The sequence below is a fragment of the Pipistrellus hanaki genome (genome assembly GCF_964339955.1).
Source record: "Pipistrellus hanaki genome assembly, chromosome: 18".
Classification (NCBI taxonomy): Eukaryota; Metazoa; Chordata; class Mammalia; order Chiroptera; family Vespertilionidae; genus Pipistrellus; species Pipistrellus hanaki.
This window is the reverse complement of record NC_140520.1, coordinates 39,465,956-39,483,574: the sequence shown is the minus strand read 5'-3', so window position 1 is coordinate 39,483,574 and position 17,619 is coordinate 39,465,956. Positions and strand designations below refer to the sequence as shown.

The following is a 17,619-nucleotide window of genomic DNA, read 5'->3' as shown; positions in this document are numbered from 1 at the left end:
AGCCATCACCTCTCTGTCCAAACACCCCGCACTGTCCATCACCTCTCTGTCCAAAAACCCCGCACTGCCCATCACCTCTCTGTCCAAACACCCAGATCCAGCCATCACCTCTCTGTCCAAACACCCCGCACTGTCCATCACCTCTCTGTCCAAACACCCTGCACTGCCCATCACCTCTCTGTCCAAACACCCCGCGCCAGCCATCACCTCTCTGTCCAAACACCCCGCACTGTCCATCACCTCTCTGTCCAAACACCCCGCACTGTCCATCACCTCTCTGTCCAAACACCCCGCACTGTCCATCACCTCTCTGTCCAAAAACCCCGCACTGCCCATCACCTCTCTGTCCAAACACCCCGCGCCAGCCATCACCTCTCTGTCCAAACACCCCGCACTGTCCATCACCTCTCTGTCCAAACACCCCGCACTGTCCATCACCTCTCTGTCCAAATACCCCGCGCTGTCCATCACCTCTCTGTCCAAACACCCCGAACTGTCCATCACCTCTCTATCCAAACACCCCGCACTGTCCATAACCTCTCTGTCCAAACACCCCGTGCTGTCCATCACATCTCTGTCCAAACACCCCGCGCCAGCCATCACCTCTCTGTCCAAACACCCCGCACTGCCCATCACCTCTCTGTCCAAACACCCCGTGCTGTCCATCACATCTCTGTCCAAACACCCCGCGCCAGCCATCACCTCTCTGTCCAAACACCCCGCACTGCCCATCACCTCTCTGTCCAAACACCCCGAACTGTCCATCACCTCTCTGTCCAAACACCCCGCACTGTCCATCACCTCTCTGTCCAAACACCCCGCACTGTCCATCACCTCTCTGTCCAAATACCCCGCACTGTCCATCACCTCTCTGTCCAAAAACCCCGCACTGCCCATCACCTCTCTGTCCAAACACCCCGCACCAGCCATCACCTCTCTGTCCAAACACCCCGCACTGCCCATCACCTCTCTGTCCAAAAACCCCGCACTGCCCATCACCTCTCTGTCCAAACACCCCGCACCAGCCATCGCCTCTCTGTCCAAACACCCCGCACTGCCCATCACCTCTCTGTCCAAAAACCCCACACTGTCCATCACCTCTCTGTCCAAATACCCCGCACTGTCCATCACCTCTCTGTCCAAAAACCCCGCACTGCCCATCACCTCTCTGTCCAAACACCCCGCACCAGCCATCACCTCTCTGTCCAAACACCCCGCGCCAGCCATCACCTCTCTGTCCAAACACCCCGCACTGTCCATCACCTCTCTGTCCAAAAACCCCGCACTGCCCATCACCTCTCTGTCCAAACACCCCGCACCAGCCATCACCTCTCTGTCCAAACACCCCGCACTGTCCATCACCTCTCTGTCCAAACACCCCGCACTGCCCATCACCTCTCTGTCCAAACACCTCGCACTGTCCATCACCTCTCTGTCCAAAAACCCCGCACTGCCCATCACCTCTCTGTCCAAACACCCCGCGCCAGCCATCACCTCTCTGTCCAAAAACCCCGCACTGCCCATCACCTCTCTGTCCAAACACCCCGCGCCAGCCATCACCTCTCTGTCCAAACACCCCGCACTGTCCATCACCTCTCTGTCCAAACACCCCGCGCTGTCCATCACCTCTCTGTCCAAACACCCCGCGCTGTCCATCACCTCTCTGTCCAAACACCCTGCGCTGTCCATCACCTCTCTGTCCAAACACCCCGCGCCAGCCATCACCTCTCTGTCCAAACACCCTGCACTGTCCATCACCTCTCTGTCCAAACACCCCGCGCCAGCCATCACCTCTCTGTCCAAACACCCCGCACTGCCCATCACCTCTCTGTCCAAACACCCCGAACTGTCCATCACCTCTCTGTCCAAACACCCCGCACTGTCCATCACCTCTCTGTCCAAAAACCCCGCACTGCCCATCACCTCTCTGTCCAAACACCCCGCACCAGCCATCACCTCTCTGTCCAAACACCCCGCACTGTCCATCACCTCTCTGTCCAAAAACCCCGCACTGCCCATCACCTCTCTGTCCAAACACCCCGCACTGTCCATCACCTCTCTGTCCAAATACCCCGCACTGTCCATCACCTCTCTGTCCAAAAACCCCGCACTGCCCATCACCTCTCTGTCCAAACACCCCGCACCAGCCATCACCTCTCTGTCCAAACACCCCGCACTGCCCATCACCTCTCTGTCCAAAAACCCCGCACTGCCCATCACCTCTCTGTCCAAACACCCCGCACCAGCCATCGCCTCTCTGTCCAAACACCCCGCACTGCCCATCACCTCTCTGTCCAAAAACCCCACACTGTCCATCACCTCTCTGTCCAAACACCCTGCACTGTCCATCACCTCTCTGTCCAAACACCCCGCACTGCCCATCACCTCTCTGTCCAAACACCCCGCGCCAGCCATCACCTCTCTGTCCAAACACCCCGCACTGTCCATCACCTCTCTGTCCAAAAACCCCGCACTGCCCATCACCTCTCTGTCCAAACACCCCGCACCAGCCATCACCTCTCTGTCCAAACACCCCGCACTGTCCATCACCTCTCTGTCCAAACACCCCGCACTGCCCATCACCTCTCTGTCCAAACACCCCGCACTGTCCATCACCTCTCTGTCCAAAAACCCCGCACTGCCCATCACCTCTCTGTCCAAACACCCCGCGCCAGCCATCACCTCTCTGTCCAAACACCCCGCACTGTCCATCACCTCTCTGTCCAAACACCCCGCACTGTCCATCACCTCTCTGTCCAAACACCCCGCGCTGTCCATCACCTCTCTGTCCAAACACCCCGCACTGTCCATCACCTCTCTGTCCAAAAACCCCGCACTGCCCATCACCTCTCTGTCCAAACACCCCGCGCCAGCCATCACCTCTCTGTCCAAACACCCCGCACTGTCCATCACCTCTCTGTCCAAACACCCCGCACTGTCCATCACCTCTCTGTCCAAACACCCCGCGCTGTCCATCACCTCTCTGTCCAAACACCCCGAACTGTCCATCACCTCTCTATCCAAACACCCCGCACTGTCCATAACCTCTCTGTCCAAACACCCCGTGCTGTCCATCACATCTCTGTCCAAACACCCCGCGCCAGCCATCACCTCTCTGTCCAAACACCCCGCACTGCCCATCACCTCTCTGTCCAAACACCCCGAACTGTCCATCACCTCTCTGTCCAAACACCCCGCACTGTCCATCACCTCTCTGTCCAAACACCCCGCACTGTCCATCACCTCTCTGTCCAAATACCCCGCACTGTCCATCACCTCTCTGTCCAAAAACCCCGCACTGCCCATCACCTCTCTGTCCAAACACCCCGCACCAGCCATCACCTCTCTGTCCAAACACCCCGCACTGCCCATCACCTCTCTGTCCAAAAACCCCGCACTGCCCATCACCTCTCTGTCCAAACACCCCGCACCAGCCATCGCCTCTCTGTCCAAACACCCCGCACTGCCCATCACCTCTCTGTCCAAAAACCCCACACTGTCCATCACCTCTCTGTCCAAACACCCTGCACTGTCCATCACCTCTCTGTCCAAACACCCCGCACTGCCCATCACCTCTCTGTCCAAACACCCCGCGCCAGCCATCACCTCTCTGTCCAAACACCCCGCACTGTCCATCACCTCTCTGTCCAAACACCCCGCACTGTCCATCACCTCTCTGTCCAAACACCCCACACCAGCCATCACCTCTCTGTCCAAACACCCCGCACTGTCCATCACCTCTCTGTCCAAACACCCCGCACTGCCCATCACCTCTCTGTCCAAACACCCCGCACTGTCCATCACCTCTCTGTCCAAAAACCCCGCACTGCCCATCACCTCTCTGTCCAAACACCCCGCGCCAGCCATCACCTCTCTGTCCAAACACCCCGCACTGTCCATCACCTCTCTGTCCAAACACCCCGCACTGTCCATCACCTCTCTGTCCAAACACCCCGCGCTGTCCATCACCTCTCTGTCCAAACACCCCGCACTGTCCATCACCTCTCTGTCCAAAAACCCCGCACTGCCCATCACCTCTCTGTCCAAACACCCCGCGCCAGCCATCACCTCTCTGTCCAAACACCCCGCACTGTCCATCACCTCTCTGTCCAAACACCCCGCACTGTCCATCACCTCTCTGTCCAAACACCCCGCGCTGTCCATCACCTCTCTGTCCAAACACCCCGAACTGTCCATCACCTCTCTATCCAAACACCCCGCACTGTCCATAACCTCTCTGTCCAAACACCCCGTGCTGTCCATCACATCTCTGTCCAAACACCCCGCGCCAGCCATCACCTCTCTGTCCAAACACCCCGCACTGCCCATCACCTCTCTGTCCAAACACCCCGAACTGTCCATCACCTCTCTGTCCAAACACCCCGCACTGTCCATCACCTCTCTGTCCAAACACCCCGCACTGTCCATCACCTCTCTGTCCAAATACCCCGCACTGTCCATCACCTCTCTGTCCAAAAACCCCGCACTGCCCATCACCTCTCTGTCCAAACACCCCGCACCAGCCATCACCTCTCTGTCCAAACACCCCGCACTGCCCATCACCTCTCTGTCCAAAAACCCCGCACTGCCCATCACCTCTCTGTCCAAACACCCCGCACCAGCCATCGCCTCTCTGTCCAAACACCCCGCACTGCCCATCACCTCTCTGTCCAAAAACCCCACACTGTCCATCACCTCTCTGTCCAAACACCCTGCACTGTCCATCACCTCTCTGTCCAAACACCCCGCACTGCCCATCACCTCTCTGTCCAAACACCCTGCACTGTCCATCACCTCTCTGTCCAAACACCCCGCACTGTCCATCACCTCTCTGTCCAAACACCCCGCACCAGCCATCACCTCTCTGTCCAAACACCCCGCTATGTCCATCACCTCTCTGTCCAAACACCCCGCGCCAGCCATCACCTCTCTGTCCAAACACCCCGCACTGTCCATCACCTCTCTGTCCAAACACCCCGCACTGTCCATCACCTCTCTGTCCAAACACCCCACACTGTCCATCACCTCTCTGTCCAAACACCCCGAACTGCCCATCACCTCTCTGTCCAAACACCCCGCGCCAGCCATCACCTCTCTGTCCAAACACCCCGTGCCAGCCATCACCTCTCTGTCCAAACACCCCGCACTGTCCATCACCTCTCTGTCCAAACACCCCGCACTGTCCATCACCTCTCTGTCCAAACACCCCGCACTGTCCATCACCTCTCTGTCCAAACACCCCGCACTGCCCATCACCTCTCTGTCCAAAAACCCCGCACTGTCCATCACCTCTCTGTCCAAACACCCCGCTATGTCCATCACCTCTCTGTCCAAACACCCCGCGCCAGCCATCACCTCTCTGTCCAAACACCCCGCACTGTCCATCACCTCTCTGTCCAAACACCCCTCACCAGCCATCACCTCTCTGTCCAAACACCCCGCACTGTCCATCACCTCTCTGTCCAAACACCCCGCACTGTCCATCACCTCTCTGTCCAAACATCCTGCACTGTCCATCACCTCTCTGTCCAAACACCCCGCACTGTCCATCACCTCTCTGTCCAAACACCCCGCGCTGCCCATCACCTCTCTGTTCAAACACCCCGCACTGTCCATCACCTCTCTGTCCAAACACCCTATGCTGTTCATCACCTCTCTGTCCAAACACCCCGCACCAGCCGTCACCTCTCTGTCCAAACACCCCACGCCGGCCGTCACCTTTCTGTGCAAACACCTCGCTGCCTTCCATCATCTCTCTTTCTGAACACCCCGTGCCAGCCATCACCTCTCTGCTGCCAGCTATAACCCCCACCTGCCGCTTCACCCTCCTGTGATCCTTCTCCCCACGTCCTCAGCCACCCGCTCGCTCTGTACCCGCGCTCACTGCCGCCATGACCACAGACACCACCTTTTTGGAGACAGACAGCTGCCGGGTTCCCCAGGTGCCCAGAGCACCGCCCCCCCCCCCCCCCCCCCCCCCCGCCCACAGCCCCAACTGTGTCCCAGGGCGGGAGCTCACAAGAGAGATCTCCCCAAGTTTCGTCATTTACAAAACATTGCACCAGCAGCCTCAGGGGCCCCCCTCCACACTCTCACCTACATGTGCCGTCTCTTATTTGTATATATATTTTAAAAATAATTTTATTGATTTTTTACAGAGAGGAAGGGAGAGGAATAGAGTTAGAAACATTGATGAGAGAGAAACATCGATCAGCTGCCTCCTGCAGGCCCCCTACTGGGGATATGCCCGCAACCAAGGTACATGTCCTTGACTGGAATCGAACCTGGGGCCCTTCAGTCCGCAGGCCAATGCTCTATCCACTGAGCCACACCGGTTTCGGCTCTTTGTATATTTTTGAACAATGGCCGTCCAGCCAGGTTTGAGGTGGTCTCTTGTGCTTTGGACTTGCATTTCCTGATGGTTAGCTATGCTGAACATCCAGAATCACCTGCTGGCCACTCCTGTGTCTTCCTTGGAGAAATGTCTAACTCCTGAGCCTGTCGTTTGCTTTTACTTTCGGGGTTGGCTGGGGACGCTTCCACACGCTCTGGGAAGTCCTCTCTTGCAGACGTTCGGTTCCCGAGGTTTGCTCCCACCTCAGAGGCTGCTTTTCTGTCTGCTGGTGGCTCCTTCGCGCAGGAGCCTTTGGTTTGTTTGTTTTGTTGCCTGTACGTTTGCTGTGATATCTATCAAGTCAGTGCCAAGACCACCGCCACGAGCTGGTCCCTGCTTCCTTCTGAAGGTCTTACAGTGTCCGGCTTCCGTTCTGAGCCGCGTCCGCGTGGAGCAGGGTGCGGCTTTCTCAGCACCCATGGCCCAGCCGGGCCTGTCCTCGCGTCCCTGGCTCCTTTCTTGAAGATCTCTGGGCCACGGCCTCGATGGAAACAGTAGGAAGATGCTAACAAATAAATAAAACAAAGCCACCGGGGTCACCCAGCCATCCTTCTGCTGGGCATTTGTCCAAAATGACAGCAACGAGGGCCTGAGGGCAGCTGCTCACGCACGCCCCGCAGAGCTACTCAGAGCCACGCGGTGGGACGGCCTGTCCCGGCGATGACGGGTGAGGGCCGTGTGTATGTCCGCGCAGCCGAACGCTGTCCAGCCTTAAAAAAGGGCCTTCGGCACCTTGTGGCATGAGCCAGTCACAGAGACTGACTCCGCTCGCTGCTGCTGCTGGTCCCGGGTGGCTGCCAGGGGGGGCTGCCAGGTGCCGCGGGGACAGCAGCATCCTGGAGAGCTGATGTCCTTGTTGTGCATAGGGTCCCCTCCTCGGTGGTCGGGAATCTCTCCTTGGTTTCTGGTCCCTCTGACACCCCCTCGTTTTGTGAGTGTCGCTCCCTCAGCTTCCAACACCAGAAGTCTCAGGCGCGTCTTGTCCGTCTCCCGCCCTGGCCCAGAGCAGCGATGGTGTTCGGCACAGGTCTGCTCGGGGAGCGTGCTCATTGCTCTTGGGGTGCCGTTCTCACCCTGTCCGCCGACAAAGCGCAGACACATCCGTGTGCGTACCACCCGCGTGCGTCCATGTCCACAAATATTTCATTAAGGCGGCGTGGTTCGTGCTGACGTCTCCGCTCCGACCCTCCCGTTGGTTGTTCTCGGGGGACTGCACGTCCCAGGCCCCGGCCCGGCCTGGCTGCTGAGTCCGGGCAGGGCTGGCCTCACACTGTTTCAAAGGCAGACAATGAACATCACAGAATATTTTTGTTTAATGTCGGTATTAGTATCAGAATTATGAAAATATTCTCAGTGTAAGTTTTACTGTTTCATCACTCACCACTTGGGTAAGTATTAACCTTAGGGCAGCTCTGTTTGCTGCCTATAGTACCGTATGAGCGTCCTCATCCCAGGAGCGTGCGAACTAACAGTGTGAGAGTCTCATTGTGTGACTATCGCATGTTCTACTCTCAGGGCCTACGGTTTGAAGCTCTCAGTACAGAAACCAACGCTGTGGAAGCATGGGGCTCGGGCCCATGTGCCCTCGTGTGGGCGTGCTCACTCACGGCTCTCCTTCTCTCTCCCGTGCCCGCCGTGGGTTGCTGCAGGTCCCTCGCTGCCTCTGAGATGGCCCTGCCCCCCAGAATGCCCTCCGCGCTGCTCCTGCTGCTGCCCATCTTGAGTTCTGCAAGAGCTCAGGTCAACCCAGGTAACGGCGTCGCTCAGCTGGGCCTGACAGGCCGGCGGGATGGGGGGTGGGGGTCACAGCAGGAGCAGACGGGAGCCCACTCCCACTGGGGAGAAGCACGGGGAGACCTATCAGAGTCGGGGAGAGGCGGCAGCCACGGGCATGCATCAGGAGAGCCGGAGCCATGGCCGGCTCAGGCTGCGGTTTTCCTGGTGGGTCTACAGCGGGTCCTCCTTCCTGCCTGTGCGGCGTGCTCAGCAAGAATCATCTCAGGAGGAGGCGGTTAGTCCCCATGTTTTCATTGCATGTATTTTAAACTTCACATTGACATAGACTAGGGGTGTCGAACTCAATCAGAGAAGGGGCCAAAATCTAAAATCCAGCCTAAATCACGGGCCGAATGGTTTACTGAACAGTCATAAACTGACAGCGGAGTGCAGTGATGACAGCGCAGTGCGGGCCACATTGCAAGGCCTGGCGGGCTGGATTTGGCCCGCGGGCCTTGTGTTTGACACACGTGACATAGACAATGGCATCACCTGCCTGTTACCACGGTGATGCGCCTGGCCACCTGGGCGGGGGGGGGGGGGGTGACAATCGGGCCTGGATGGACCGTTCTCTGAGTTCCTCTTGGTCCCCCACGAACCTGGGCGGGCTGGCACTGCCCGTCTCTGTGGCCTGGCTCTGAGGACCGGATGCTGCTGTGCCCCAGCTGGTGTGGGTGCATTGCCGCGGACATGGCTTGGCGGCCAGAGCAGATGCGGGGAGTGCAACACCGCCTCGGCCAGCCTGTCGTGGGCCTGGGGGCCCGGGGTGGGAGGGCCAGGGCACGGACACCATTCAGGGTGCGAAGGATCGGGGCTGCGTGTGTACCGGCCGCCGATGCAAACCTGGGGGAGCAAACACGCAGGTGCTCCCCACGCCCCGGCCCATGCCTGGGCCTCAGCCCCAGGTCGGCAAGTGGCCACATGCCCATGCGCCCAGCCCGCGCCTCCTCTCGGTGAGTCTGCTGGCTGTGCACGCCCGTCAGGCCTTCCGGGCACGGGGTACGCGTGCGCCCGGCTCTCCCTTCGGTGTTGCCGTGTGTGCAGGGGACTGTCGTGTTGAGTGTCGTGTGTCCGGGCCCCGTGGTGGAACAGGGCCTTCGGGTGCGGCCGTTACGAGGAAGCTCCCGACCGAGCCGTGCAGCCTGTCGTGGGTGAGGGCGCTCATTCTCCTGGGCGTGGCCTCAGAGGGACTGTCTGGATTTCGTGTCACCGGGGCCATCTTGCACTCGGCCGTGGGTTTCCCAGACCCTTTGCTTGTTCGCAGCTGCGCAGCGTGAGGCTCTGCTCCGTCCGCACTTCTGCACTAGGACCTGAGAGCATTTTCATTTTCTTGACTTTTTACTGAATGTATTGGGGTGACACTGGCTAAACAATCATCCGGTTTCAGGTGCACAATTCCACCACACACTGTCTGCCCATCACCACTTACCCTGTGCCCCCTCTCCGGCCCCTCTCCTCTCCCGGGCCCCTTCCCCCTCCCCTCCTCCTCCCCCTCCACAGCCCATTTCTATGTTGTTCCCTCACTTAGCAGCAGAGTCACTGGTGAGCGCGCTCACCCCTTTTTCTCGCGGAAACCCCGCCTCCACAGATGGGCTTGAGCTGCTGGGAGGGTCATGGACGCACCTCACGCTCAGGACGCGCTGATCGGCCCGCCAGTGCCTGGCTGTGCCGCGGGGGCCCCCGTGGCCCGGCCTGAGCCGGATGCCCTCTCTCCTGTCCTGCTCCCACTGTGGGGGGAGGGGGTGGCTCCTGCTCACAGACAAGCCTGCTGCTGTCATTGTGTTGCTGTCCTTGCTCTGGCCGCCAGGAGAAGCCTGTGAGTGACAGCTCGGTGCTGGCCACTGGGCACACCCATGAGACGCGGGCAGGAGGCTTCCCAGCAGCAACGAGGAGCAGCCTCCGGCTGGAGGCCCAGCTGCGGCGGGAGCAGGAGTGTAACCGGCCGCACTTCACGTGTCTAACGAATGATCGGTATAGGAACACGGAATGTCTGTGTGTGCTGCGTGTGTTGTGTGTGCATGTGTGTGCATGTTTTGTGAGCGAGTGCATGTGTATTTGTGTGCGCACATTTGTGGGTACATGTGTGCATTTGTATGTCCACAGTGTGTGTGCGCGTGTGTGTGCACTCGTGTGTGCAGACTTTCCATGGCCTCACAGAGCCCTGGGAGGAGACCCCCTGGTTGAACTCCTCTCCACGGGTGATGCGAGCGTGTGTGCTGCTGGCTTGTCTGCCCAGAGGTGCTCCGTGTCCGTCCTGCCCGGGAAAGGGTGGCTCCACGGAACCACGGAACTGCACCCGCCCCCTTGGCCCCTGGACTGTGCCCAGTAGAAAAGCAAGGACCCCACTCCAGGAGAGGGCCGATGGCAGTCCCTGAGCCCTGAGCACCTTCCCCAGCCGCCAGCACTGCGTCCTCCCGCCCCCCCGGAGGCAGGTCGGCATGATCCACATCCCAAGGAGGACTCGGGCCCCCATGCACGAGGCAGCTTGCTCCGGTCCACAAGGCAGCTCGCTCCGGGTGCAAGGGGCAGAGCTGGGCCTCACCGCCACCAGCCAGCACCTTCCTGACCTCTGTGCTCTGCCTCCTGAGCTCCCAGCAAGGGCTCCAGTGCCATCGTGCTGAGGTGGAGGGTGAGAGAGAGAGAGGGAGAGGGGCCTGGCGAGGTCAGGCGAGCAAAGGACAGGAGAGCAACGGAGCTGGAACACGTCCCAGAGGCACCAGCAGGAAATGAGGGCTGTCACGCAGGCGCCAGGCACGGGAAGCAGGAGCGCCTGGTTTTGGGTCCTCAGCGGGTGACTGGAGTGTGGTCAACGGCTGTCTTCCCCTGTGGTAACAAAATGCCATGCCACGTTCTCCCTCCCAGGATGCAGGTTCCTTTGTTTTTTAAAATTAGATTCTTTATTTTATTTTTAAAAATTTCAATAAATTTATACCCCTTCAGCCATCCCTCACACCCTCCATCTCCGGCCACTGACCACTGGTTCTCTGTCTCTTTGATCTGAGTGTTTTGTGGTGATGTTTTTTTAGATTGCACGTTTAAGAGAAATCATATGATATTTGTCTTTCTCTGACTTCTTTAGTTTAGCATAATACCCACTCGGTCCATCCATGCTGTCACAGATGGTTAATTTCCTCCTTTCCATGGTCTTGTGGCATTCCACCGTGCAAATGTACCACAGCTTTTCAGTCCAGTCAGATATTGGTGGGCATCCGGTTGCTTCCTTCTCGTTGCTACTGTAATTATCACCGCAGTAAATCTGTAGATGGCTTTGGGTAGCACAAATACTTAAACAGCATTGGTTATCCCACTCCATGAGCATAGGATATCTCTCCATTGCCCTGTGTCCTTCTCAGTGTCTTTCAGCCCTGCGTGTAGTTTCTAACACACAGGTCTTTCCCCTCCTCGGTTAGGTCTGTGTGTGGTTTTTAACATACGGGTCTTTTCCCTCCGTGGTTAAGTCTTTTTGCTGGCCCTTTAACTCTTTCTGACACAATGTGAGTGGGCTTGTTTTCTCTCTCTCTGGCTGGTGGTTCTCGTCAGTGGAGATGCAGCAGCGTTTGTGTGTTGACCTTGTCCTGGAGCGGGATGCAGGTGTCAGCTGCCCTGGGGCCGGCGCTCTGAGACGTACACAGGCCTCCCAAGTCCTCTGCCCACATTGCTGCCAACTTGGTTCTTGTCCCTGAGGCGCACGCTACAGCGGGGGGAGGGTGTGGTGACGGCGGCGTGAAGACACAGGCCTGTGACCTCCCCACAGCCATGGAAGTCAGGAGGTCTCGGTTCTAGTTCCAGCTCGGTTCTAGTCAGCTTAGTGACTTTGGGTGAATCTCTGGGCCTCACTATGCTCACCTATAAAACGGGCAGAGTAAGCTGCTCTGCACTTCACAGGAAACCAGGTGAGACAATAGGATTTTGGAAAGTCATATGCAAATATTGAGGGTTGGGATTTGTCACTTTTGGATTTGTGATTTTTTTTAGAGAGGAAGGGGAGGGAGAGAAATAGTGTGAGAGAGAGAGAGAGAGAGAGAGAAAGAGAGAGAGAGAGAGAGAGAGAAAGGGAGAGAGAGAGAATCATGGATAGGTTGCCTCCTGCGTGTGCCCTTCCTGGGGGATTGAGCCTAAAATGTGGGTATGCGCCCTGACTGGGAATCAAACCCCCACCTTTGTGTACGGGATGACTCCCCGCCAGCGGCCAGGGCGGTGGATTGTTGCTTACGGAAGAGGAAGCATTGGAATCCCCGGACAGCATGAAACAATCGTTCTGCCAAGCAGCTGATGGAGGAGGAAAGCAAAAGACCTCCTCAGTGACCACAAGGAGACTCAGGGGACCTTTGGGGTGTGTGTGTGTATGTGGGGGGAAGAGCGGGTCCCCCCAACCCTGGACTCTGGCCGCCCTAACTGCCAGGGGGCTGGGGCCTGTGCCGGGGCCTGTGCAGGCCGAGTGTGCCCCCTGACAGGGGTCTTTTTCTGGAAGAATAGTCTGACTGCTGACTTAGCTCTTGGTCTGACCAGCAGGCCTCAGAGAAGCGTGGATGTGGCAAGATTGGCCTTCCAGCGTGTTTTTTTAAATGTGTTTTAAAAAATTGATTTTAGAGAGAAGGAAAGGAGAGGGAGAGAGAGAAACATCTATGTGAGTGAGAAACATCGATGAACTGCCTCCCACATGCACCCCAGCTAGGGATGGAACCCACACCGGGTTATGTGCCCTGACAGGGAATTGAACTGATGACCATTGGAGCCTGGAATCATGCCCAACCCACTGAGCCACACAGCCAGGGCCGCCACCCAGGACTTTTTGATGGTTTGGACACATATACAGTGAAGTAAACGTTTGACTTTATAAACAGTGAGGTGGAGGGGGGGGGGGCATTAAGTAGGAGGGTGAGCTGTTTAAAAGCCTGTGGCTTCCTCCTGCTTCCCAGAGTTCATGACCGGCCACTGTCCCTGAGCTGTGGTGACCATGGCTAGCTCATGACCTGCCTCCCGCCTCCCTGCTGCGTGCTTCCATCAGTAAGGGGTGAGTTGGTGGGAGAGGCAAAGGAAGTCCAGGAGCTCCCACGCTTCTCTGTGATCTTCTGTAAAAAAAGATCCACGTCATCCACGTGGGACATGGCCTCACGGGAGGATAGGATGCCGAGAGGGTCCTGTGGGCTATCACCTCTTTACAGTAAAGGGTGGGGATCCTGACCCCAGAGGGGCTATAGAGGGGACCTGGAGTCCTGCAGGCCCTGCTGTGGCCCTGCCATCCCCCCTGCCCTCTCCCTGCCCCGCCTCCCCCTGGAGTCAGGACTTGAGGTCTAACAGGTGCATTGTGTCCTAAGCACAAGCAAACTTAAGCAAAGGTCCATCCTGGCACAGGAGCCCAGCTATGGGGCAGGGTAAGGGCACCATGAGAAAGCTGTGATTTTAATTTGTTTGCTCTTAGGGGTTAGGCCAATACTTAAGACTTCATTACAGCTTCCTTATTGAGGAATTTGCTCAGCAGTGACAGAGCTTTGCTAGGAACTACTAATGCTGACAGCAACAGCATATATCTTCGCTATTGATTGTGTTTCATAATTAGATAAAATGGACCCCTAATTTCTCTTACGGGGATGGATCTGGATTTCCCCCTTGAAATGCCAGGAGCAAGAGACTCAGTCGTATTTGGACACATGTGAGCACATTCCTCTTGTTTATAGCCACCGAGATGCCTGGCCTGGGCAGCCATTGGCCTCTCTTTAAAGGATCTTTCTCAGGAAGATGTGAGCCCATGGTTGGACTGGCCGGCAGTTAAATGGCGGGCGTTGTCTGCAGCTCCCCCCGGTGGGTCCTGAACTCGGATCTTGCTTGGTCAGAACTCAGCGCAGCCTCCCTAAGTGTTTAAGTTGCTGTCTCCACACCCAGCAACTGTGCTGAGTGAGAGAGGCTGCCTCCAGGGGGCGTCTCTGGGAGCTCGGGCCTGTCTCCTGGGACACTGCCTGTGCAGAGCCCGTAGTCCACCCCTTGCCCAAACCCACAAGCAGCTCAAGTGGCCGCAGAGGGTCTGTCTCCCGTCTGCCCTCTGCTCTCCGACCTCAGGGAGGATCAGGTGCCCTCAGAGACCATCTGTGGATTTCATCTGTTCCTGTGTTTCTCCTCAAGGGGGCGCTGGTTCCTGCCAGCTCCTCCATCCCACCAAAAACAGGACTAAGAAGCTAACTTGTACCTGTGGCCATTGTGAGTCAGGCGAACTGATTACCTTTTACTTTTGAACTTGCTACTAGGAAGCTCAGAGCCCAATTTGAGGCCCATCATTAGCAAAACATACAGAACCAAGTGCAATGTGTTTGGGATATTAACCTGAAATAAGCTCCTTTTATTATAGTCCCTATTTTTTGTTCCCCTTAACCCCTTTCTTTCCTCTCTTCCTTTCTTCCTTCCTTTGCTCCCCCCTCTCCCTTTCCTTTCTCTCTCTTTCTTTTCTTTCTCTTTTTCTGTCGTATTTTATATAATTTTGGAAGCCAACTGCAATCTTTTTTTTAGGCTGTGTCAGAGGGAAAATAATTATAAAATAAACAATACTGCCCAGCTGGCATGGCTCAGTGGTTGAGTGTTGACCTATGAACCAGGAAGTCAAGGTTCGATCCCCAATTAGGGCACATACTCGGGTTGCAGGCTCGATCACCAGAGCAGGGGGTGCAGGGGGCAACCGACCAATAATCCTCTCTCATCATTGATGTTCCTATCTCTCTCTTGCTTTCCCTTCCTCTTTGAAACCAATAAAAAAATCTAAAAAATAATCCTAACTTTTGTTAAATTAGTAGTTGACACATATTAACTCATGTGTGTCACATCGTTCCTATAACCAAGTTATTCCCATTCAACTGCAAGCAACCTTCCAAGCCATGCCTTCCAGGAGGCCCCCATCCGCTCCGAGTGCCCCGTTTCTCACAGCACCCAGCTCCGTATGACCCCACAGATCCCCACCGGCGTGTACAGACAGGAAGGCAAGGAAGGCGAGCTGGGAGAGGGCAGAATCAATGCTGAGTGTGGGTGACTCCTGGCCGCCTGGCCGCAGCTTCCCTGCTCCTGGGCCCAGCCGCCTCTCTGTTCAGCGCCCTCTGGCGGCGAGGTGCGTGGTTGCTCTGTGCAGCCTCTGCCTCTGACCAGGGGAGGGTGCCCCTGTCTGACCCTCGTGCAGTGCCTGGACTCCAGGACAGCTCAGAGAGTTCAGCATGGTTGCTTCTGGAGAGGTCTGGGTCTTCCAGAGGAACTGTGATCCCAAAGGGAGTTCCTAAGGGGAGTCCCAAGGCAGGCAAAGGGGTCCTGGCAGCACAGCTCCTGTCCCTGGAGCAACCCCGTCATCGTCCGAGGCCCCGGCGGGACCCCAGGCCCCGGGCCTCCCTGATGCTGCCCTGGCGGAGCTGCAGGTGGGCCTGTGGGGACCCTTGGGGGCCCGTGGGGTCAGCTTCTCTAACTGGTCATCCTGTGCTTTCTGGGCTTGGGAGAGCTAGACAGTGGTAGCCTGGGGTCGACGGGAGCAGACAGGGATCAGGAGAGGCAGCTGCACCCGGGTAAGCCCGCCTCCGCTCCGGCTCCGGGATTTTACGTGGGGCCGTGGCTGGGGCTTGTCTCCTGGCGGCCCTTCTGGCTCTGAAGGCTCAGTCCGCGGGCTCCTGTGACCACCGACGTCTTGAGCGCCCCTCCCGGTCACTCGTGTCCTCCGGTACCCAGAGGGGCCTCGCGTGCGCCTGGCATTTTCCTGGAAGCGAATAGGACTCGCACTGACGGGAGCCGAGGCCGGGGACTCGAGCCAGACAGCAAACAGCACGAACAAGCAGCCCTTTGAGGCTTCCACCTTGGCAGCATCGGGGCCGTGGTTCCTGGGCAGCGGCTCCTCCCAGGCCGGCCCGCCAAGCCCACCGGACGCAGCTCTGGGGTGCGCCCCTGGGCTGGGCCTCGGGCACCGGTACTTTTCCACTCCGGGAGCTGGAAGAGGGGGGCGGCTTCTCCTCCGGGAGACGGGCAGGGGAAGCTTCGGGGAAACCACCGGCACAGCCTGGCAGCAGAGCCAGGAGCCACGCTCTGCCTGAATGCCAGGCCCATGCCCCTCGCTGCGCCCCCTCCTGGCCCTGGCTGTGCCCGCACGGGTTCCCAACAGGCCTTGGGGTCTGAGGAATGGCAGGGTGGGCGTGGGGGCCTCGGGCCTGGCACTTGGCACCTGGGCCACTTGGCAGCTCTCACCTTTGGTCTTGGCTGGGACCCCCGGTGCTGCCGATGAATGCCGCACCGGTGCAGGGCCATGGCTCATCCTGGTCCCAGGGACCCACTGGGATGCAGGACGCCAGCCCCAGCTGGTCCTTCCCCTGCGGCTGAGGGGCCCTGCCCAGCTGAGCCTGTGCCCGTGTGAGAACTCTCAGAAGGGGGCTGGCCGTGACCTGCTTTTCCAGGTTGCTAGGCTGTTCGGGGATCTCTGCCCTGTGAATTTTGGAATATTTTTGTTTATTTATGCAAAAACGCCTGTCCCAAGGCTGTGGCTGGTGGCGCGATGTCCTCACAGACCTCCCTGCGCCCCCTCCCCGGCCTCGCTCGGGAGCGGCTCAGCGCTGGTGCGGGGTGCGCCCTGCGGGCCGGCCTCTGTCTGTCCATCCGTCTGCGGGTGTCTCACATCACGTCCTGGAAGGACAGCTCTGCCTCTCCTTGGGCCTCTATGCTGTCGCCATGACGCCTTTTACCGTTGGGTACGGCATGGACCCACATTCATTATTGCTTTTGTTTAAACGGCTACTGCCCTTAAAGAGATACAAATACCATGAACCCCCCTCCTCCTCGGTGTCCTGATGGAATGGCCGTTTGGACAGGAAGTTGCCTTCACGATGTCGGGGCCTCTGGCCACAGTGGTTCCTTTTCTCCGGCCGCTGGAGGTGTTCTCTGAGCCCGTTTCTAAGCAATTGGAGGAGGACCTGTGGTACAGCTTTCTCCATGCTCCTCGTGCTTTAGCTCATAGATCTTCTTGGGTTTAGACTTTTTATCAAATTTTTTAAAAAATCAATCTTTATTGTTCATATTATTACAAAGGTTCCTCATTTCTTCCCCCCTCCACCAGGTTCCCACCCCACCCTCTGCCCCCTCCCCATCCCCCATTGTCCTCATCCATAGGTGCAGTTTATGTTCAGTCTCTTCCTCCCTCCCTTTCCCCGAAAGTAAATCCCCTTTTTATCAAATTTTTTAAAAATAAATCTTTATTATTGAAAGTATTACATATGCTCGCTATTGCCCTCTTCACCCCTCCCCCCTTCATCAAATTTCATTCAATTAATTTTCTGTCTCCTCCCCCCACTTCCTCACGGAGCCCACTGACCTGAATCCAGGAGGCCTGGAAGTTCCCACAGCTTACTGATGCTTTACTTTTGTTGATTGATTTTCAATCTTGTTTTTTGTGTTGTATAGTTTCCATTGATGTTTTTAAGTTCATAAATCTTTTCTTTGAC

The 17,619-nt window shown here is 57.4% G+C and overlaps 1 protein-coding gene across 2 annotated transcripts in view; it reads left to right on the top strand.

Moving 5' to 3' along the window:
• DDR2 (discoidin domain receptor tyrosine kinase 2) overlaps window positions 1-17,619 on the top strand; it is an 80,228-nt gene that overhangs the window by 35,862 nt on the left and 26,747 nt on the right. For both annotated transcript variants that reach the window (XM_084865581.1, XM_084865580.1), the window contains exon 2: window positions 8,044-8,144. In XM_084865581.1, the coding sequence (XP_084721707.1) occupies window positions 8,063-8,144 (82 nt within the window). In that variant the 5' untranslated portion in view covers window positions 8,044-8,062. The remainder of the gene's footprint in view (window positions 1-8,043; window positions 8,145-17,619) is intronic.